The sequence below is a fragment of the Balaenoptera borealis genome (genome assembly GCF_965194805.1).
Source record: "Balaenoptera borealis genome assembly, chromosome: 7".
Classification (NCBI taxonomy): Eukaryota; Metazoa; Chordata; class Mammalia; order Artiodactyla; family Balaenopteridae; genus Balaenoptera; species Balaenoptera borealis.
In genome coordinates, this window is record NC_138864.1 from 55,564,590 (window position 1) to 55,588,597 (window position 24,008).

Genomic DNA, 24,008 nt, shown 5'->3' on the forward strand with positions numbered 1-24,008 from the left:
TAAAATAGAATCCATATGAATGGTTGTGAAAAGGGGAAAGAGAGAGGTTTGAATTAGAAAAGGTAGGAGCCTCTGTAACCTCTGTAACTGAGATTTCATTCTACATTCTTTCTTGCAGTTATTTCTAAAAGCATGAAAGGAGGTCCAGTTACAGAGAATATGATAGACTACAACGTAGCCACTAAAAATAATATTGTTGAATTCTGTTATAAAAGAAAAATTTTTATGACTCACTGCTTCCTGAAAGGGTTACAAAAAGATTGCAAGGACCAGAATATGTCATTTTTTGCAAAGAGAAATATGTATGCATATCTAGTCAAAGAAAAGGAATGGCAGTATTAAATACAATAGTAATTTCTGAGAGATGGGATGACAGGTGGTGTTATTTTATGACAACAGGTTATATATTTCAGCTGGCAGCATCTCAGTTTCATCCAAGGGCTCTTAAGAGAGAACTATTTGAGCCTCATGACTTCTCTGTTAAAACACTTGATGGGGGTAGAAGACACTAGCCACTGAACCGCCATCTGACCCATTTATTTGAATTTTAAGATCAAAATCAAACAAGTATCTCCGACAAAGTCTGTGCCTGTTATACTGTTTTGCACTGCCATCTTCAATGAATTGTGTCCGTGATTCTCTAGCTGTGTTTCTGCTGACACTGAGGCCTCATTCCTCTTTGGGGATGTCATCTAAGTTTACGCTTGACTTGCAATTCTCTTCTTTGACAAGCAAGTTTCACAAGGTGCCCCGATTACCCATGTTACAAGCTTTCCACTTGGGAGGACTCTCAGGATGCTTTTCTTTTCTGCAACTATTCATACATCTACACTGTATTGCATCAATTCTATGACAAACACTCTTTCATGTTTTAACACCTCTGAAACTAGACTATGTTATATAATAAACAGCATCATAATTTTTGGCAGCATATTCTTTTGTTGATAAACAATGGTGTGTCTGATAACCAACTGTGTCTTATGCCTGATGAAAAACAGTGTATAAATTGCTATTTATTTCAGTCAGATTAATAAAGTGGGCAGATGAACCCAACCTATGTAAACAATGGCAAAGAAAAGAAATTCTTGAGTTAACAGAGAGTTTTCACTTTTCACTGTAGCTCAATTTTGAATTGATAGTTCACAGGCCATACCAAACTTGCTCTAAAGGTAATGAAAGCTGAAACAATGAATTCAAGCAAAGATCAATAGTCAAGTGTCCTAAAACTGACTTTGTCCAAAGTAAACTTCATTATTCATTAGTGCATTATTCAAAGTTTATAATTCAGTGAGCTTCATATGAAGAGAATGTGACTAGTTAATAGTTTACCTGGACGAGAAAGGAATGTATTCCCTCTTTTCATCCAATAGTCTTATTCACTAGTAAAACATTTTTTCCTGATAACGTCTTCATAACTAACCTTAAATGCAGCTTCCAGACCATTGCAGTTAAAGAAAGCTTCACAAAGAATTGTCCCAAGCCTTCTGTCAAAATCCAAAGTTTTGGACTTAAACACAACATAATCACTTTCAAATTCCTATAAAATTCAAAATAAAATATTAGTTTACAGGAAAGAATCCAACAGTGAAAATATCAACCACAAAAGTGTGACACCTCTCTCTCTCTGAATGAATTTATTTTTCATAGCAGGATTCCAGGAAAGACAAAGAGCTGTATCTGACTAATTGTTCAAGTGGCAGCCTTACAGGAGCACTGAACATTTAGTACTGTCAGCTCACATTTCCACAATCCTTTTCACTGGCTCAGACCCCAACATTAGTACTTTGGCCTATCACTCTATCCTTCTCCATACTATTTTGATTATAAATGAAAAAGCAAAGCTTTTCAGAAAAGAAAAAGGAAAAAACAATAACCCGTCTTATTATAACCTTAGTACATCTATAAGTTTAAACAGGGAAGTTTTTAATTTTGTTTTTCATGGAGCAGAAACCCTGCCAGGAAACACTATTTCTTCAAGTGAGAACTAAAATCCACAGGTCTGTCTGTAAGAAAGCATCATTAGTGATACGGACAAAACATAATACTCTTCCTATTCTCCCAGTTTCTTATTAATATGCAGTTAACAACCCCCAGTTTTCTCCTAATACATAAACACCCACTCCCAGAATTACAAAGAATGAAACAGTGAAAGAATAACCATCAACTGCACAGCATTACAATTCAGTCTTCAGTGAAGTCCCAGAAATTCAGAAACACTTTGGGCTTCCCAGTCAAACCGCCCCAGGAGTGCACACCACACACTTAACCTAAAGAAGTCCTTTGTTACCACCATAAACTGAGCCTCCTCTTATTAATAATAATAATGACAGCTAACATTTATTCAATTCTATTCTAAATGCTTTACATTATTAACTCAATTCTAACCACATGATGTAGGTAATATTTTTCCATTTTGTAGGCAACAAAGTAAACTCAAAGAAGTTTAATGCCCACAATCTTACCCCTAGTTAATGGCAGGGCCAGAATTTAAAGCCAGGTAACCTGGCTCCAAAGTCCACACTCCAAGCATGATCCTGGATGTTTGCATGAAGGAATGCACCTTATGCTGAATTGAACACACACTATAAAACAGTGTAACGGCAAAGTTCTAGAGCACTATGTGTCATATACAACAATGTCATATTTAGCATCAAGAGGAAGTCTCCACTTATGAATTAGGGCCAAACAGTGTCTTCATTCAAGGATCACTGACTTTTAAAAATAAACACAAATGCCCAACAAGTTGTAAACAAGCCTAACTTACTCTTCTTCTCAGTATGGCAACAAAGAACATACAACTTAAGATCCTCAAAGATTATTTGAACAATCAGCAAATAATATCTCAGGGAGGGAACAAACGTTCATTTCCATAATTGATATCTCTCCTAACCTCTTTTTTGTCACTCAACCTGAATTCAGAACTGCTGATAGAACTTCTCCCCTAGAAAGTCCCGTAGATAATACAAATTTATTTTATACAAATCAGAACTCATCATCCTCGCTATAAAGCCACTCCTCATTCTGTAAACCCTAATAGAAACTTTGGCAATCTCTTTGACTTCTTCCTCTCTTGGTCAACTGCTGTCAATCTTTTCTCCTAACAACCTATTCTTCATTAGTCCAAGCATCACCCTCCAGATCACCATTACCATTTAGCTGGATTTCTGTTAACCATTTTCTAACTACTCTCTTTGCCTTTAATCTCATCTCTCCCATCATTCTCCTAACTGCAATCTAAATAAGCTTTCTAAAATAGAAATCTTACGTCACTCTCGTACTCATAATCCACCATTATCTCAATTCAGAATCCTTCATTTCTTAGGGTAAAGTCTAAAAGTCTTAACCTCATCTACAAGCCCTTTGTGATCTGGACCCTACTTACTGTTCCCAACTATTCCAGTACCTCTCTCCCTTTCATACGCTAGGATCTAGCCACACCTGCCTTATCATACTCATTCTCTGTGTGTAATACAATTTTCTGCTCATCATTTTCTTTTCACCTACTCCTCACCTGCTTCATTTCTTTTTTTTTCAGTTCCATTTATCTTTCAAGTATTGTTTCAGTTTCCCTTTCACCTCCTCTGGAAAGGGGCCCTTCACAAATGCTCCCATAGTACTCTGTACTTTTCATACCCTAGCACTAAGCACACTGTATAAATGCCAACCTGGATTCTCCCCCTGGATTTTAAACTATGAGTATAGTAGCCAGGTTTCTTTTCACAGTGACAGTGCCAATATTTAATGAGGTTCCCAGCACAGAGCTGTTTCTCAATACTTACTGAAGAATAAACAATATGCTGGTATTACTAAAAACCATTTTTTCTTTATTGTAAAAACTCCAAAATTGCCCTTATTAGTGACGTGGGAAATTTTGAAGTTTTAGCTAGAGAAATGCCATGGTCTGATTTAGCTCCTAAAAGGCAATCAAGTTGCTGTGTGAAGAACAGACCCTGATGGAGCCAAGACAGGGGCTGAAGGAGAGGTTTAGGAGCAAATGCAATAACCCGGGTCAAAGATGAGATCTGGGTATATTTTCAGGGTTTATCTGATAGAACCTGATGTTTATCATAAGAAAGGAGCAAGATCATGGATGACTCCAAGGTTTTGTACTAAGTAGTACATTATATGGACTATTTAATGAGTTGGAGAAGACAAGGAAGAATAGGTATGAGGAGAGGTAAAGCAGGGGTTCAGTTTTGCATGTTGGTGACATCTATTAAGTATCTAAGTGGAGATGTTGAGTAGGCAGCCGAATATATGCTATGCGTTTGGGATTTAGGAAGGTCCTTTCCATTATGTAAAATGTCCTTTAGGCTTTTGGTAGATACTCTTTATCAATTTGAGGAAGGTCCCCTCTATTCCTATTTCTAAGAGTTTTTATCATGAATGGATGTGGAATTTAGTCAAAAATTTAATACATCAAAGTTTTTAAATTACTAAACTATCACAAAGGAGGCAAGAATATACAATGGAGAAAAGACAGTCTCTTCAATAAGTGGTGCTACAAAAACTGGACAGCTACATGTAAAAGAATGAAATTAGAACACTCCCTAACACCATATACAAAAATAAACTCAGAATGGATTAAAGACCTAAATGTAAGGCTGGAAACGTAAAATTCTTAGAGTAAAACACAGGCAGAACACTCTCTGACATAAATCACAGCAGTATCTTTCTGGATCTACCTCCTAGAGTAATGAAAATAAAAACAAAAATAAACCAATGGGACCTAATTAAACTTAAAAGCTTTTGCACAGCAAAGGAAACCATAAACAAAACGAAAAGACAACCCACAGAAAAGGAGACAACATTTGCAAGCTACCGACAAGGGATTAATCTCCAAAATATAAACACAGCTCATACACCTCAATATCAAAAAAACCCAAACAACCCAATTAAAAAATGAGAAGATCTAAACAGACATTTCTCCGAAGAAGACATACAGATGGCCAAAAAAGCACACGAAAAGATGCTCAATGTCACTAATTATTAGAGAAATGCAAATCAAAACTGCAATGAGGTATCACCTCACACAGGTCAGAATGGCCATCATCAAAAAATCTACAAACAATAAATGCTGGAGAGGGTGTGGAGAAAAGGGAAAACACTCCTACAATGTTGGTGGGAATGTAAATTGGTACAACCATTATGGAGAACAGTAGGGAGGTTCCTTCAAAACTAAAAATTGAGCTACCATATGATCCAGCAATCCCAACTCCTGGGAATATATCCAGAGAAAACCACAATTCAAAAAGACACATGCATCCCAATGTTCATTACAGCACTATTTACAATGGCCAAGACATGGAAGCAACCTAAATGTCCATTGACAGAGGAATGGATAAAGAAGATGTGGTACATATGTACAATGGAATATTATTCAGCCATAAAAAAAGAATGAAATAATGCCATTTGCAGCAACATGGATGGACGTGGATATCATCACACTAAGTCAGACAGAGAAAGATAAATATCATATGGTATCATTTATATATGTAATCTAATAAAAAAATGATGCAAATGGGGAATTCCCTGGCAGTCCAGCGGTTAGGACTCTGTGCTTCCACTGCAGGGGGCACAGGTTTGATCCCTGGTAAGGGAACTAAGATCTTGCATACAGTGCAGTGTGGCCAAAAAAAAAAAAAAGATACAAATGAACTTATTTACAGATCAGAAACAGACTCACATATTTTGAAATCAAACTTGTGGTTCCCAAAGGTGAAACGTGGAGGGAAGTGATAAATTAAGAGATTGGGATTGACATATACATGCTACTATGTGTAAAATAGATAATTAATAGGAACCCACTGTATAGCACAGGGAACTCTACTCAATATTCCGTAATAACCTATATGGGAAAAGAATCTGAAAAAGAATGGATAGAAATATGTATAACTGACTCATTTTGTTGTACGCCTGAAACACAACATTGTAAATCAACTATACTCCAATAAAAATTTTTAAAAATTTTAATGCATCGATTAACACAATTATGATATTTTTCTTCTTTCACCTGTTAATATTGGGATTACACTGATTTTCAAATATTGAACCAGCCTTGCATCCCTAGAACAAACACCCTATGGACATGGTGTAGAATTCTTTTTGTATACTGTGGAATTCGATTTGCTAATAATTTAAGGATTTTGTACCTATATTTATGAGGGATAAGAGCTTGCACTTTTCACTTCTTTGCACTGTCTTAGCTGGTTTTGGCAGCAGAGTAAAACCTACTAGCTTTATAAAACAAATTGGGAAGTGTCCCCTTCTCTTGTATTTCTGGAAGAGATTGTGTGGAACTGGTGTCACAGGTATAACTTGGTGACATTGAAGGTTTGGTACCAGACCACTGAAATGAAGCAGTTACCACAATAAAGCAACTCACATGAATTTTTTGATTTCCCAATGTACATAAGAGTTATGTTTACACTATACTGTAGCCTATTAAGTGTGCAACAGCATTATGTCTAACAAATGTATATACCTTAATTGAAAAATACTTTATTACTAAAAATTATTAACAATCTTCTGAGCCTTCAGTGAGTCACAATAATAACAACAAAGATCACAGATCTATCACAGATGACCATAACAAATACAGTAATAACAAAAAAGTTTGAAATATTGTGAGAACTACCAAAATGTGAGAGACACGAAGTGAGCAAATGCTATTGGAAAAATGATGCTCAACACAGGGTTGCCATGGACCTTCAATTTGTTAAAAAAAAAAAGAAAAAATTCGAGGTGTGCCTGTAATTCTTAAATATTTGGTAAAATTCTCCTAGGAACAACCTCAGCATGAACATTTTCTTCGGGGGAGTTTTTAATCACAAATCCAATTTCTTTAATAGTTATAGTGTTATTCAAATTATCTCACTCTCACAAGAAAAAATTTATGTGTGACAACAGATGTTAAGTAAACTTACTGTGACAATCATTTCACAACATATACATGTATCATATTATTATGTTGTACACCAGTGGCCCCTAACCTTTTTGGCACCAGGGACCAGTTTCGTGGAAGACCATCTTTCCACAGACCAGGCCGGGGTGGGGGATGGTTCAGGTGTTAATCTGAGAGATGGGGAGTGGCAGATGAAGCTTCACTCACTCATCTGACACTCACCTCCTGCTGTGCGCCTCGGCTCCTAAGAAGCCGTGGACCAGGGACCTGTTGCACACTAAAACTAATACAATGTTACATGTCAATTATATCTCAATTTAAAATATTTATTTCATACTGAGTGAGTTGTGGTAGTTCTAATTTTTTGAGGAATTGGTTCATTTCATCTAAGTTATCAAACTTATGTGTGTAAATGTTATTCTTTTGTTTTTTGGTATTCATTATTTTTTTGATATCTGTCAAGAATGTAATTGTAGCTATTTTTTACTCCTGATATTGGTAATTTGTCTTTTTTTCTTTGTAGTCTTGCTAGAGCTTTGTCTTTTCAAAGAACTAACTCTTACTTTCACTGACTTTTCTCTATTATTTGTTTTCAATTTCATTGATTTCTGCTCTTTCTTCTGATTGTTTCCTTCTTTCTGATTGATTTGTATCTATTTGTTCTCCTTTTTTTCTAGGTTCTTAGGGTGGAAACAGATTATTGATTTGAGATTTTCTTCTTTTTTAATGTATGCATTTAGTGCTATAAATATCCCTCAGAACTGCTTTAGCTGTTCCCACAAATTTTGATATACTGTATTTTTCATTTTCCTTCAGTTCTCTATATTTTATTTCTCTTGAGACTACTTCTTTGATTCATGGAATATTTAGAAATGTGATCTTTAAATGCTTAGAGATTTTCCTGTTAGGTTTCTGCTATTGATTTCTAGTTTGATTCCATTGTCATCAAGGAACATACTATGTAGGATATCATATCTTTTAAATTTGTTGAGGTTTGTCTTATGGCCCAGGATATGGCATATCATGGTACATGTTTCACAAGCACTTGAAAATAATGTGAATTCTACTGTTGTGGCATGGAGTGTCTTATAAATGTCAATAGATCCTCTTGGTTGATGGTATTGAGTTCTTTTATATCCTTGCTGATATTTCATCTAGTTGTTCTTTCAATTGCTGAGAAGGAAGCACTGAAGTCTCCAACTAGAATTGTGGATTTGTCTATTTTCCTTCGCAGTTCTACCAGTTTTTGCTGCTCTGTTGTTTGATGCATACACATCTAGGATTGCTATGTCTTCTTGGTAGATTTACCCTTTCATTTTATCATTACATAATGTCCCTTCCTGGTATTCTTTTTTTTTTTTTCCTGCTATGAACTATACTTTACCTGATATTTATATAGCTATTACTGCTTTCCTTACTGCTATCCTTTGATTAATGTTTGCATGATATGTCTTTTTCTGTTTACTTTTAATCTGCATATATGACTATATTTGAAATGAGTTTCTGAAAGAAAACATATAATTTGGTCACGTTTTTTAATCCACTCTGCTAATCTCTGTCTTTGTATTGGTGCACTTATACCATTTACATTTAATGTAATTATTACCATGTTAGGGTTTAAGTCTGCCATTTTATTTGCTGTCCATTTGTTCTGTTTTTTCTTCTTTTTCTGCAACTCTACTTGAAATTTTTTAACATTATATTTGATGTATCTATAGTGTTTTAAGTTTGTCTCTTTATATTGCTCTAGATATTACTTTATTACATTATATATACATCAGTTATCACTGTCTAATGTTGCCATCTATCATCAGTTCAAGTAAAGTATAAAATCTTACCTCCCACAACCAATGAGTCAAGGAAGAAATCATCTAGGAAATTAAGACTACACTGAGACAAATGGGGAAAAAATCCAACATACTCAAACTTAGGGAATGCATCAGAAGCAGTGTTAAGAGAGGAAATTTATCACTGTAAACACATACATTAAAAAAGAAGGATCTCAAATGAATAACCTAATTTTATATCTTATAGGAGTTGAAAAAGAGCAAACTAATCCCAAAGCTAGCAGAAGGAAGAAACAAAAATCAAGATTGGAATAGAGATAAGGAAGTAAACAACAGAAAAATAGAGAAAATCAACAAAACCAAAAGTTTGCTCTTTGAAAAAAAAAAATGAAATTGACATTTAGCTAGATTGACTAATGAAAAAAGAGAGAAACTCAAATTACTAAAATGAATGCTGTGTAATTCAGAAATAAAAAGGATTATAATAATATGCTATGAACAAGTGTACACCAAACTCTATAACACAGATGAAATGAACAAACAGAAACATACAACCTACCAAGACTGAATCGTGAAGGAAAGAAAAACCGAATAAGCTTATAACTAGTAAGGAGATTTAATCAGTAATCAAAAACATTTCAACAATAATAAAAAAGCCTAGGACCAGACAGCTTACTGATGAATACCACCAAACATTTAAAGAAGAATTAATACCCATCTTTCTCAAACTCTTCCAAAAACAATTGAAGATATAACACTTCCTAACTCATCCTATGAGGTAAATATTGCCCTAAAACCAAAGCCAAATAAAGACACTACAAGAAAACTACAGACTGGTATTCCTTATAAATAATGATACAAACACTCTCAACAAAAACTAGCAAACAGAATCCAGCAGCATACTAAAAGGATCACACACCATGACCAAGTGGATTTATTCCCAGAATGCAAGGATGGCAAATAAAAATCAATGGTAGTAGACCACATTAACAGAATGAAGGAAAAAGACCACATGATCATCTCAATTGATGTAAATTTAAAAAAAAATCAACATCCTTTAATGATAAAAACACTAAATAAACTAGAACTGGAAGGAAACTTCCTTAACATGCTAAAGGCCATCTATGAAGAACCCACAGCTAACATCATACTCTGTGATGAAAGACTAAAAGATTTCCCCCTATGATCGGGAACAAGGCAAGGATGTTCCACTTCCACCACTTCTATTCATACTAGCTAGGGAAACACTAGCTAGAGCAATTAGGCGAGAAAAAGAAATAAAAGGCATCCAAACTGAAAAGGAATAAGTAAAACTATCTCTGTTAATACATGACATGATTTTATACTTAGAAAATTCTAAAGATTCTGCACCAAAAACAAAACAAAAAAGAAAACAAAACCACTATTAGAGGTAATTCAGCAAAGTTGCAGGATGCAAAATCAACATGCAAAAATCAGTTGCACTTCTATACATTAGTTATGAGCAACAAAGTTGGATCCTAACCTTACAAGATATACAAAAATTAACTCAATATTTATCAAAGACCTAAACGTAAGAGCTAAAAGTATAAAACTCTTAGGAGAAAAAACTGGAGACAATCTTCATGACATTGGATTTAGCAGTCATTTCTTGGATATGACACTGAAAGCATAGGCAACAAAAGAAAAGATAAATTTGACTTCATCAAAATTAAAAACTTTTGTGCATCAAAGGACACTACCATGGGTGTGAAAAACAACCCACGGAATGGAAGAAAGTATTTTCAAATCATACATCTGATCAGGGGTTAATGTCCAGAATATAAGAACTCCTGCAACCCAACAACAAAGGAATCCAATTCAAAAATGAACAAAAGACTTGAACAGACATTTCTCCAAAGGCATAAAGATGGCCAATAAACACATGAAAAGATGACCAACATCACTAATCATTATGGAATGCAAATCAAACCACAATGAAATATTACTTCATGGCCAGTAATATGGCTATTATCCAAAATAATGAAAAATAATAAGTGTTGATGTGGATGTGGTAACATCGGAATCCTGCATTACTGGTGGGAAGACAAAATAGTTCAACCACTATGGAAAACAGTTTGGAAATTCCTCAAACAGTTCAAAATAGAATTACCATATGATCCAGCAATTTTAATCCTAGGTATGTATCCATAAGAATTGAAAGCAGGGACAACACAGATACTCGTTCAACAACGTTCAAAGCACCATTATTCACAAGAGCCAAAAAGGTGAGCACAACCAAGCATCGATCAATAAATGAATAAACAAAATCCTATATATATATAATAGATTTAGCCTTAAAAAGGAATGAAATTAAAAAGGATGATTTAGCCTTAAAAAGGAATTAAAGAAAATTGTGACACATGCTACAATATGGATGAACCTTAAAGGCTTATGCTAAGTGAAATAAGCGACACACAAAAGAATTATTTTGAGTCCACTCATATGAGGTATCTAAAATAAATAAATTCATAGAGAGAGAAAGTAGAACAGACATTACCAGGTACCAAGGGGAGGGGGCAATGAAGAGTTATCATTTAATGGTTGTAAAGTTTTTGTTTGGGATGATGAAATGTTCTGGAAGTGGATAGTAGTGACAGTTGCACAACATTGCGAATATACTTAACACCACTGAATTATACTCACAAACGGTTTAAATGCTAAATTCAATGTAAAATACATTTTACCACAATTTTTTATAAAGAAAAAAAACCTTCCTTCTATTTTGATCCCTTTACTCTCTTCCATTTATAATATAATGGTCTTAAATACTTTCTCTACATACATTTAGAACCACAGAGAAGATTATAATTTTTGCTTCCACCATGAAACATGATTTAGAAAACTCAAGAGGAGAAGGAAATTCTATTGTATTTACACTTATTTCTGCATACCACATTCTTCCTGCTGTTCCAAGGTTCCCTTCTTTATCACCTCCTTTCTGTATTAAGAACTTCCTTTAGCCATTCTTTAAGGATCAGTCTACTGGTGACAAATTATTAGTTTTCTGGGGTTTTTTTTTTTGTCTAAGAATTTCTTGATTTCCCCTTTATTCTTGAAGGGTATTTTTCACTGGGTAGAGAATTCTGAGTTAACAATTCTTTTCTTTTAGCACTTAAAAATATTTTGCCATTTCCTTCTGGCCTTCGTGATTTCTGATAAGAAAACCATTGTCATTCAAACCATTTTTTCCGCTTTGGTAAGTTGTTCTTTCTCTCTCACTACTTCTGAGATTTTTTTCTTTATCTTCAGTTTTCAGGAGTTTAATTATGATGTGTCTTGGCATGGATTTCTCTGGGTTTATCTTTCTGCCGCTGATTTCCTCTTGAATCTGTAGGTTTATGTCTCATGCCAAATTTAGGAGGTTTCCAGCTACTTCTCTGAGACTTTCAGCTTCATGGTCTTTCTCCTCTCTTTCTGGAACTTTGAGGACACTAGTGCTAGATCTGTTACAGTCTCACAAGTCCCTAAGGCTCTGTTCATTTTCTTTCAGTCTACCTTGTCTGTTGTTCAGACTGAGTGCTTTCTATTGTTCCATCTTGCAGTTCACTGATTCTTTCCTCAGTCACTCCATCCTGACACTGAACTCAATCACTATGCAGTGTATTTTAATTTTTTTCAGCTCTAAAATTCCAATTTGTTTTTTATATCTTCTATTTCTTTGCTGAGAATTTCTATTTCTTCACTGAGGTTATTTTTTATTTGTTTCATTATGTTGATAATTGCTTGTTGAAGCATTTTTGGCATGGCTCTGTAAAGCCTGTCAGATAATTCTAACATGTCATCTCAATGGTGACATCTATTAGGTGTCTCTTTTTGTTCAGTTGAGATCTTCCTGGTTCTTGGTATAATGAGTACATTTTTATTGAACCTGGATGTTTTCATACTATGTTTCATATTATGAGACTGGATTTTATTTAAACCTTCCATTTTTGCTAGCATTCTCCAATACTGCTCTGGCCCCTTTACTGTCAAGTGGAGACAGAAGTCCAGTTTCTCCACTCAGCAGCCATTAATACCTAAGGGTGGGGAGCTCCTGTTATGGCTGGCTGTTCCAGTTTCCCATGTGGTCTCCACAGATGTCACAGTACTGGTGACCTGGTTACCATTTGGCCATAGTGAAAGCACTGACTTTCTATGAGGCTTCCTGTGACACTACCTAAGTGGGGTAAAGGACGCTGCTGGGTGAGGAAAGAAATTGAGGATTCTCCTGTGTTCTCCACTGACATCACAGAGAGTGAGCTCATAACCGGTTAGCTAGGATCAAAATCATGACTCCCTACTTGGCCATCACTGGTACCACCCCAGTGGAGGTGTGCACTGGGTTGGGTAGCACTTTACAGGTTGGCTGTAAGTCTAGTCTCCCCATACAGTCTTTGCTGGCATGGATGGGGGAAGGGAACAGTTTCTTCTGTGATATTTTTCTGGACTAGAGAGATTGCAGTCTACAAGTTTTCTGTCTTGCCAGGCTGTCCCTTTCTTGAGAGGGATCAGGCTTTAATTGAGGTTTTTTTTTTTTTTTTTTAAATATTTGTTTCTTTTTTTTTTTTTTTTTTTGAAATTCACGTTCTTTTTATTTATTTATTTATTTATTTATGACTGTGTTGAGTCTTCGTTTCTGTGCGAGGGCTTTCTCTAGTTGCGGCAAGTGGGGACCACTCTTCATCGCGGTGCGCGGGCCTCTCACCATCGCGGCCTCTCTTGTTGTGGAGCACAGGCTCCAGACGCGCAGGCTCAGTAATTGTGGCTCACGGGCCCAGTTGCTCCGTGGCATGTGGGATCTTCCCAGACCAGGGCTCGAACCTGTGTCCCCTGCATTGGCAGGCAGATTCTCAACCACTGCACCACCAGGGAAGCCCTTTAATTGAGGTTTTTAATGTCCGGGTCCATTGGTGTTTTCCAGGTTGCCACTGTCTTCACCTCTAGGTCTGCATTATTTCAGGCAAGAAGGAAATTCAGCTAACTCATCACTATGTTGTCTTTTGAGTCCATCTGCCTTCTTCTTTTCACCTTTCAGAGTCTTCTTATGGGTCTTTTACACATAGTGACCGGTACCGTAGTTGTACTTAGAGGAAGATGGAAAAGTACATCTACCCCATCTTCCCAAAAGAAGCTCCTAAGTAAAATTTTAAACAATGATATCTACTACTTGAAATAACTTTTAAAAATAAATAATACATAAATTCATGGAATAATATACAATTGTTTTTTTAAAAATAGGTAATGCTATTGCAGTAATACAGAATGACTGCTAAAATATATTAAGTGACAAAAGGTATACATGATCTGTAGAGGAGGCTATGTGTGCAAAAACAGAATTCAAAATACATACACCCATGTATACACTAGTACATGCACCATGTATCACTGGAACATTATATAAGAAACTCATAATTGTAGATGTCCTTGGGGAAGGAAAATGAAAGAATAGGGAGAAAAGCAGGGAGTGAGAAGAAGGGGACTAAATTTTTGCATTTTTGCATATGTTACCTTTCCAAAAGAACAAGTAAGTAATGTTTTTAAATAATAAATTTTACCTTGAAAAGTAAGCAGGCAAGACTTGAAAATCCTGTAGATGACTAATAAGAAATTTACGTAGTTAAAATTTTTAAATGCTACATACTGTAATAGCAAAAGAATTAATAAATACTTCAGGAGACTAGAACAGAACAGAAAACTAATTGTAGGAACTAGAACACGAGCTAGTATAGATTAATAACTACTTTTAAAGTGAATTTTAGATCCTGGAGTAATGGCAGGCTAGGTACCTGGATCAACCTTCCTACTAAAAACTAGCAGGTAAAAGGAAAATAGCCACAGCATCTTGGATCACGCCACCTCAGGGCACAGGTCCTCAGGTGAGTTCCTCCAGTTGCCCCAGATGAACTTATTCCCTTCATTTCTAGGAAGATGCAATGAGGGAGATAAACACTAAAGAATTGACATGGCACAGCAAAAAAAAAAAAGTGCTAGGTTGAGAGTTCTGGGTTGGAATCTCTGTTCCACTCCCTGGAACTGTGTAATCTCAGGTAATTTACATATCCCTCATCTACCTGGGTGGTCACTCTCAGGGTTATAGCTAGAATTAAGCGGGAATGTGTGTAAAGGTTTGGCGTGATGCCTGGCACCCAACACTTGTTCAGTAATTATTAATGGACTCATTAACAGACACTAGTGGAGCCAAGAGGTTACTCTCAAGAATATCCACCATCCTTGGGCTTCCCTGGTGGCGCAGTGGTTGAGAATCTGCCTGCCAATGCAGGGGACACGGGTTCGAGCCCTGGTCTGGGAAGATCCCACATGCCACGGAGCAACTAGGCCCGTGAGCCACAATTACTGAGCCTGCACGTCTGGAGCCTGTGCTCCGCAACAAGAGAGGCCGCGATAGAGAGAGGCCCGCGCACCGCGATGAAGAGTGGCCCCCACTTGCCGCAACTAGAGAAAGCCCTCGCACAGAAACGAAGACCCAACACAGCCATAAATAAATTAAAAAAAAAAAAAAAAAAAAGATGACTTTCCTCTTAAAAAAAAAAAAAAAGTAATATCCACCATCCTTGCTTAGTTATCTAGGGAATTTTATTTAATCAAGCAACACCTCAGAATGTCGGTAAAAACCAAGCTGCTGAGCCTCAAGTCACCTGCCCATCAGTTAAATACAATTAAGAAAGCAAGTCTCTTATCAAGTTCAATATGATACAAATTGTTGTCTATATTCACTAACATCAAACTTGCTAAGAGACTACAACTTAATGATTTCCACCACTAAAAAAGAAAGGATAATTATGCAACATGGTAGGGGTGCTAATAATCACTACATTGGCTATTAAAATATATAAATGTATCAAATTAACATGCTGTACACCTTAAATGTGCACAATGTTACATGTTTCAATTAAATAAATTAGAAAGCAAGTATCTCCCCCTAATTGTCTGGATCTCAAAGAGTCCCATAGGAAGAAGTCAAAGCAAATACCTAAAGTGACCTTTATATTCAGTATTAATAATTCAGAAACCCAAGAACATTTTTATGGACACATCTGAGAAATCCCCATCTTCTGTAAATAGACCATAGTGGCAGAACTTCTGTCACACCAATAAAGGCTCAAAGCCTGATTGATAGGCTTGAGATTAATGAAGAGAGAGACATAAATAATAGCATTTCCAAAAGCAAATTACCAGTCACTGTTTCTTTAATTTACCAGAACATATATAAACCATTTCTACACCAGAGGGCAGGAAGGCTGACGATGATACACTGGACAGTTACATTAGCACTATTCAATGGGGATCGGGGAATGCAGAGGGGTGTGCGCAGTGGGAGAGGAAAGGCATAGGGGTGGGCATGTGTCATGGGGATACTGTCATGGGGAAGCACCTGTATGAATATATGAGTTTGCAGGTAGTTTGCTAACATAATATCTCCTAAAAATTACCAGCTGATTTCATCATAAAAACCAGAACACAATGAAACTCAGCTAAAAAGCCCCCAAATGAACAGTTTATTAAGCAAAAATATATAATCATTGCCATATTCTGAGGCAACACTGATAACCAAGACACATTCAAAAAAAGCAAAGGTCATCTTTGACATAAGCACACCAATTAAGTGAACTCTTAGTTAATTCACATTTTGATTTCAAGGAATAACCAAAGTCAAGGAGCTTTTAAATTATATTCTAAAGCAGGATACAGTAATCAGATAAAAGGATGAAGGGGAACTTCGAGGGCAGGTTATCGATGTCTCTAACCTAGATCTGGAGATCACAGGTAAGCCTTGCCCATTTTCTACTAAATACAAATACCAAGCAGATATATATATGTGTGTGTGTGTGTGTGTGTGTGTGTGTGTGTGTGTGTGTGTGTCAAGAGCAAGTGAATTTTCCATTCTATGTTTGTGACTGTGCAGGGTTTGGGCAGAGACAGGGATAAATTCAGGACCTTTAGCACTACCAGGGAAGCCACATCAGCTAAACCTAGCCATGTCCTCCAACCCTGGCACACTGAAAACCTGCCAGGAGTTGTAATCATGAGCAAATCAAGGCTCTCCTGCAACTCGAATGCACCCGACGGTCCTGTGCACGCTGGGTTTCACGCTCCTCTGCTTAGTTGCTCAGAAGAGCTAAATCAAGCCCCCCCAAGAGCCCCATCCTGTCCATATTCACTGAATGCCTGCTGGGTGCCAGACACCTTACCAGGCTCTGGGGATGAGCTCACGCATCCCCTAGATCATCACCACAGATCTAGGTTTCTCTTTTCCACAAATCAGCAGGACACACAATGGCCATATCTTTCTTACCATTAACTCCACTTCCCAAAAACTGTCAGCAGTTCAGGGGGATTAAGTTTGCTAAACATGTCCTTACAAAGCTAACATACTGTACTTGTACACTTCAGAGAGTCAATTATTTGGCCAAATATACACATAATAGTGAATAAATTCACATTCCACAAAAAACAATGACGATGAGAGGTAATCTTTTTTTTTTTTTGGTACCTGGGATTCACTGTCATGGCAAGCCACTAAAATGAAGCTATTTTTATCCTAGAGCTGCAGGAAATACTCACAGGAACTCCCTGGCTCCTAACCCGCTGGCAGTGACGGAAAACAGAAGCGGCTTAAACCTGAAGGCTTCCCTCTTTTTCAGACAACATACATGTTAATAATATATGTAACGAATGAAGTGAAACTAAATATTCAAGTAGATGAAACATTTACCTAATGATTCAAGAAAAGGCTAAAATAAAACACACAGGTTACACGGACACCAGATAATCAGATCTAAATGAGTTAATATGGAAAGTTCCTTTTCACTATACATCAACAAGAGACAAATCCAGACTGAGGTCCGCTGTTATATTAGAAACAGTTTAAAATATTCTAAACTGAAAATGCAAAAGTTAGGGACCTAACTTCTGGTCCCTGATCTACCACTAAGTAAATGAGAGACCTCTGGCAAGTCATTTCCCCTCTTTCATCCGGGAGAGGTTAGACTGAATGGGACCTATTATCACTGTGACCTACTGTCCCCTTCCCAGCTTTAAAATACGATTCTATGAAATTGAAAACACAAAGATACAGTATTACCATGTTATTGTAATCAGATGGGTCATATGTGCTCTGTTGAAAAATCTTACAGAGTTCCATAAATTCTTCTCTCATCTCGTGGATTTGTCCATTTAAAATTGCTCCCTTGGTACCGCCAAATTCAAGTCTTTCCAGCTTTTCAAATTCCAATATGGTGACAAATATATCCTTTGAAAAAACATCGTAAAGATTTTTCCACCCTCTTGAGTAGGAAAAGAACATTTTAAAGTTTCAGAAAAAGAACATTTTCCAACATTCAAAATCAGTGAGTCAATGGACACTTACATGACAGAAAATGAATATTAATGATTTAACTGAACTAAGTAACTGCCTACTTTTAAAGTCATACTCCCATTTTCACATGGACTGAAAATTATCAAGCCGTACAGGCAACACCTAGCTTACCATAGTTAAACATTTGATTCTCTAATTTCATATCCTTCTAATCATAAGTCAGACGTCTGGGAGAGATCCAAAACTCATTTTCAGCCACCAACACTGCAGTGATGGGCTCTTTTATTGAAAAGGAGCTTAAGAGACTGTTATGAAAGGGTGATGCAAGTTACCCAGAGTCAGGCATTTGGCATTCAAACTTTAAGAGGCATTCAGGCTGCTTAAGTGATGAGAATTTTCAAAACATAAAGCTCTAATTTTGAATGAAATTCAACAAATCTATCAACAAAAAAGCCCAAGCTTGCTAGAAAGAGTTTTACAAAGAAAATAAGGCAGTTCAAAATGAAAAAAAAACAAAAACAAAAACAAAAATCTTAGCCAGTTGGCTCCACACAAGTTGTTGTGTGTAAGTGTTTACATGTATGTAATTCATGTTTGGTTTTTTGGCAGTTAAAACATTTATACAAAGCACATGTTTTCATGTTCTTTTCATCTATTTTTATGAATAGTCGTAATATTTGAATAGTATAACATATATATTTATATACTAAAAGTTACCATGATATTTTAGATTATCAAATGGGTTTTCAGGTATGGAATCCCAATAAAACCATCAAACATGTAAAGGAAAAAAGGGGTTATTTTATAGCTGCCTGATTTACAACCATTTTCTAGGAACATAGTAAGCTGTAGGACAAGGGTCACTGGTACATAGAGATTCACTTATACTCAGTGTAATAAAATAATCAAAAATGAGTTTTTTAAAAAAAGAAGCCAAAGCTTTAAAACTAAACAAAGCTTTGAAACTAAACAAACTAAAGCTTTTACTGTATCTTGATAGCACAGGCCTCGTAAACTTCTCATGAAGATCACCAAGAAAGCAGACTTCCCACCTCCCACCCAAATAGAACAAACTGTTCCCTGAATCATATAAAAAGCTATAGGATTTTCTGAAACAATCTACAATATGAATAAATTACAAGTCAATAAATGAATACCTCTATTTTCATGAAACGGTCGAGAAATTTGTCAAATCTAAGAAACACCAGATGAGACTGGAAATCCCATGGTTTCAGCTCCTTATTTCCCGTAAAATAGCTTGCCAATCCTTTTCTATAGTTAAAAAAACAATTTTTGAAAGTCTTTAAGATGTTAATGGCCACCTGCACCTTTTCCAGAGAGTCTTCAATTTCTCCTCTCAAAAGGTTTTCAGGCAAAAGGTAAGCTAGTGCCTAGGATTCAATGAAAGGAAACAATAATAAGAAAATGTTTAATAGTTTTACTGAAAATGACTGTTTCAATGAACTGTTTTATTTTTTCAGTGAATCATTTTCAAATTACAATGTCTAGAATTGGGCCAGCAATGCTGTAAAACAGGAAACACAAATTCTAGAAATTCAGGCACTTAGGTTTCAATGACATACTTGCATACATTAGAGACATCTACAGGAGATGCTGCAATTTCTGGAATTAAACATTGTGCCAATGACTACATTTTTGCTAAGCTTCAAAGATACAACAACTGTGTAACCAGAATTTGCATGGCTATTCCTGGTAGCAAATATTCTGCACAATTGTTTTTACATATAAAGAAATGTATAAGCCAGGAAGGGAAATCTATCAGATCATGTACTTTAAAAATACGGTCACGTTACCTGGCAGCACAAGGTCACTTGAAAACGTGAGAAAGAGCTAACATAGGTGATTATACCATTGGCAATTATTTTAGGTTAGCAGACTTCTCTTCTGGGGGCTTAAACTCATCATAGGACATAAAATATAGCCAAGATATGCCATATGAACTAGTTCTCAATAGTGGAAATGCAAAGGCGAGAACGATTATAGAAAAACCAGCAGATTCATGTAGCAACTCTCATAGGACCATCATTCAGATCTTCCCTTTGCATATTTGTTATGAACTTTCACAATTTCCCTGTTTAGGAGCCTCAGGAACCTATAAATTCTAACCCTGATGCATCTTCACCTCATATAAATTATAGGTTTAAACTGCACACCTTTAATTCTGCAGTTGCTTAGAAAGTTGTCACAGATCTCAATGGAGAAAGTATTGAAAGCCATTGGGTTCAACATAGCAGATAGAAGAAACGTTTTTCTAAATGTAGACATATTGTCCTCCATCTCCCAATAATGGCTATGGTTTTACATGCAGTATAGACTCTGTGCCCTAAATGTGTAAAGTAGCAAGAGTGTCATTCATTTGGTGTCTAAAAAGCCTACTAACTAGTTCCTTCAATTCTAGCTGTAGATTCCCAACCTATGCTCTTATTTCTCACTCGGGCTGGATGGAAAATTAACCTCTCCCTGAAGGCTGCTAACATTTCACACAGAACAGGGACGAGACCTACCAGTAATCTCTCAGCAACGTGAGTTTTGTAACAGTTTACACATTGGTATGGCTTAGGGATTCCATAGGCCTTCATCTAGATGTATTTTTTACAGTAAACGTGTCCTTTTAGGAAGCTAAAAAAATCTACAGTGGTGACTCCATTGCCCTCTGTTTCAGCAGCCCCCTGTGACCTAACTACCTACATCTGAAGTAACCTCCCTTCAGGCAAGCCATCCTTATATTCATTCCTGTGCTTCTTGTCTGACCCTCACATAGATGAGACAATCACAGCAATTAGCTTTCTGTTCACAGAGCCCACTGTTGAATAAGACCTCCTAAAGACAAGGTTATAGTACTCAACATCCTAGATCAGAAAACCATTCTATATACCCTTTCACTGGGCAGCAGGTTATGCGAAGGGAAAAAGCATCAGCAGGGGCAGGAGGCCTGGCTGTGGTCCAGTTACGGGCCACTAACTGCTTTTGTGACATTAGCTGAATTTTCTCAGAGGATCTCAGTCGCCTTATCTACAAAAAAGGAGAGATGAATTAAGCGAACCTCAAGATTCTTTTTAGCTCCTAACCTCTGAATTCTTTTCTGATTCCCACAGTAGCTCCCTGGAGCACACCCAACCACACCACCTCTCTCTATTCTCTCATACTCAGTAGTATCAGGACAAACCAACAATAAAACCACTGGATTTACGATGAATTGGTCCCACTTCAGAGGCCTTATAAACTAAAATACTGCTAACCAGTTTATTTTATTGATAAGCCAATTAATCAAGTAAGCAATTTATCAATGATAGCGTGTTAGTTTTTTAAGTTAATTTTTATTTTATATTGGAGCACTGTTGATTTACAACGTTGTGATACTTTGATAGCATGTTAGCTTGATGCCTGTCTCCCAGCTTCTTTTGTCTCATTTATGTGCTGTTATGGACTCTTACTTTTGCTCAATCCTACCATCTCTTCTTCAGGCTCAACCTCACAGACTTAAACTCCTCGTCACCTAGGATCTTGTGAATGAGAATATCCACAACAGGGACACCAAGCCACAGAACAGAACAGAGTGGAAGGCCTCGAGTGGTAATGACTCACAATGAACAGGGAGTAGAGTCAGGTAACCAGGGAAGAGAAGCAAGGCACTAAAAAAAGACACCATTACCAAAGCTCAAGTGTGCCATCATCCAAGGTGGTCACATAATGCCTTTTATATGTCTGGACTAAATAACTATGTAAATGGTTACTGTCAGAAAACGAGTAAAGAGAAACACGTTTGCTTTTAAAGTAACAAAGGATTTCTGACCGTGCTTGGAATGCCTAGAAAGATCAGGCAGATGATGACAACGAGTGAAGAAGATCAGGAACAGTGAACAGTGGAGACCATGGTCACCTGGACAGCACGTGACCCATCTAAAGGGGTACATGAAGCTCTAGCAGCTGACTGTGTCAATGGGGATGCAAGAGCCAATGCAGTGAGATCTGACTTTTTAGTAGAGGCTGGGATGTTGGAAATTCAACGAGACCTACTCAATTTAAGCATCAGCAACAATTTTTCTTTTTAAATTTCAAAATACTATGCAAAATAAAAACAGTGCATTGATCCATTAGCCAAAGGCAGTTGACAGAATGCCAGCTTATGACTCCTGACGTATAACACAGCAAGGCTTCAAATGTTTCATAAACACGTTGAAGTCTACAGATTCACAGAAACAAAGTACGTGAAAACTATATAAGAAAATTATAAAAGGCACGTAAAATGTGTAACCACACAAATCATGCAACGTACAAAATTAAGAAACAACATGGTACAAGTGTATACCCAATGAATCACTGCAGATTTTTTAAAGCTGGTAAGGCTCAAAGCTGGTGAATTATACTAAAACTTTTTACACATTGATAATAGCAATGCAATTAATATAATCTTTTAAAAAAGAATTTGTAAATATCAAATAGCGTTCAATAGTCATGAAACGATTGTACCCCTTGATCAACATCAGGAATTTATATTAAGCCAATTATCCAAGTTAAGGAAGAGGATTTCTGTATAAAGTTGTTTTCTGCATGTTGTTTATAATACAGGAGGCTGGAAGCAACCTAAATATCCAACAACAGCAATAATTTTTCAAGAAACTAGTAAAAAAAAAAAAAGAATTATATGATAAAATGCATAAATACGTGTAAGTATTGGAAGAAGGAAAATTTTTAAATGCTGAATTTTAGGGTGATAGAACTGCAGGACTATTTCCATTGTTATAAATTTTATGCAATAAGAGTATTTTACAATTATTCATATACCACATATTAATAGTAATTAGAAATAAAAACTTACATTAAAATATGGAACAAAATGAGTAAGAACTCTGTCAGCTGGGTGACCTTGAGAAAGCTATTTATCTTCTCTGAACTTCAGGGTTGTTTTTTTTTTTTTTTAATACAGAAAGTATCTACTAATAGCACCTATATCATAGTGTTGCTAGAGAATTAAATTCGTAGATTCTTGTAAAGGGCTTAGAAGAATTCTGGCAAATAAGAGGCACTATACAGTGCTTGTTAAATAAGTATTAAAAGTAAGTTAGACAGCAAACGACTGGGGGTGGTGGTAGGTGGTGCAGAGTTTAGCTCTTCAGAGAACCCGGGGATGAAAGTTGACTCATTGCCCATTTTTGATTCCTAACATGTTGGGGCAGATTTACTACAAAGTCCACTTGGAGAATCTAGGAAATCAGGTCGACGGAACCTTTGGACATAAGCCAGGAATAGTAACTAAGGAACAAGAGAAACGACATTATTTCCTTGGGAGCTTAGCAAACTCTGGCCATTGACACAGCCTAGGAGCCAGGGATAATAGGTTTATAGGCTTACAGGTAACCAGGGCTCCTTGCAAGCCAACTACAATAGTGAACGACAACCTTTGAGGTTTCTACACTATCAGGGCTTTGCAGTAAAAGTTTGGATCATTCTCAAAATGAGATGAGGATCCCTCAAGAGGGGTTTGGGAAAAGCGGTGGTCACAGTGGTTAATCCTGCAGTAGGGATCAAAGCCTTTCACATGGAGCTCCAAGCCATTAGGACCCAGTGCACTCATTAACAAAAGAGCAAAACTGAGTCTGCACAACAGAGAAACAGAATGAAGCCAGAAGAGGTGCTAAAATATAGCAAGGAACAGACTTGTTACCTCCTATCAACAGCTGCAACTATTTTGTAAGGCAAGAGTTTGGAACTAACTTTTACTGAGTCTCTGTTAAATGCCACACTGAGCATTTCATTGAGGTTCTCTCTTTTGATCTTTACAAAAGCCCATGAACAGGGCACTTACAAGCATGGAAAGTGAGGCTCGGAAAAGTGATTTAACTACTCTAAAATGGTTCAACTTGATCTTTTTTTTTCTCAACTGTGCCTCACGGCTTGTGGAATCTTAGTTCCCCGACCAAGAATTGAACCCGGGCCCTCAGCAGTGAAAGCGTGGAGT

General features: G+C 36.6%; 1 protein-coding gene and 2 long non-coding RNA genes across 5 annotated transcripts in view; 2 read left to right on the plus strand and 1 right to left on the minus strand.

The window, feature by feature from the left end:
- Positions 1–24,008, plus strand: part of LOC309631856 — a 916,236-nt gene that overhangs the window by 439,636 nt on the left and 452,592 nt on the right. The gene's annotated exons all lie outside the window — the stretch shown is intronic.
- The window catches only part of DNAH11 (dynein axonemal heavy chain 11), a 318,101-nt gene that overhangs the window by 270,949 nt on the left and 23,144 nt on the right, over positions 1–24,008 (minus strand). For all 3 annotated transcript variants that reach the window (XM_082398151.1, XM_082398152.1, XM_082398153.1), the window contains exons 7-9: positions 19,186–19,419; positions 17,795–17,962; positions 1,421–1,537 (exon numbers count right to left, since the gene is read on the minus strand). In XM_082398151.1, the coding sequence (XP_082254277.1) occupies positions 1,421–1,537; positions 17,795–17,962; positions 19,186–19,419 (519 nt within the window). The remainder of the gene's footprint in view (positions 1–1,420; positions 1,538–17,794; positions 17,963–19,185; positions 19,420–24,008) is intronic.
- On the plus strand, positions 1,446–15,217 carry LOC309631823. The gene is made up of 2 exons (XR_014246584.1): positions 1,446–13,215; positions 13,579–15,217. It is a non-coding gene; the product is annotated as an uncharacterized lncRNA (long non-coding RNA).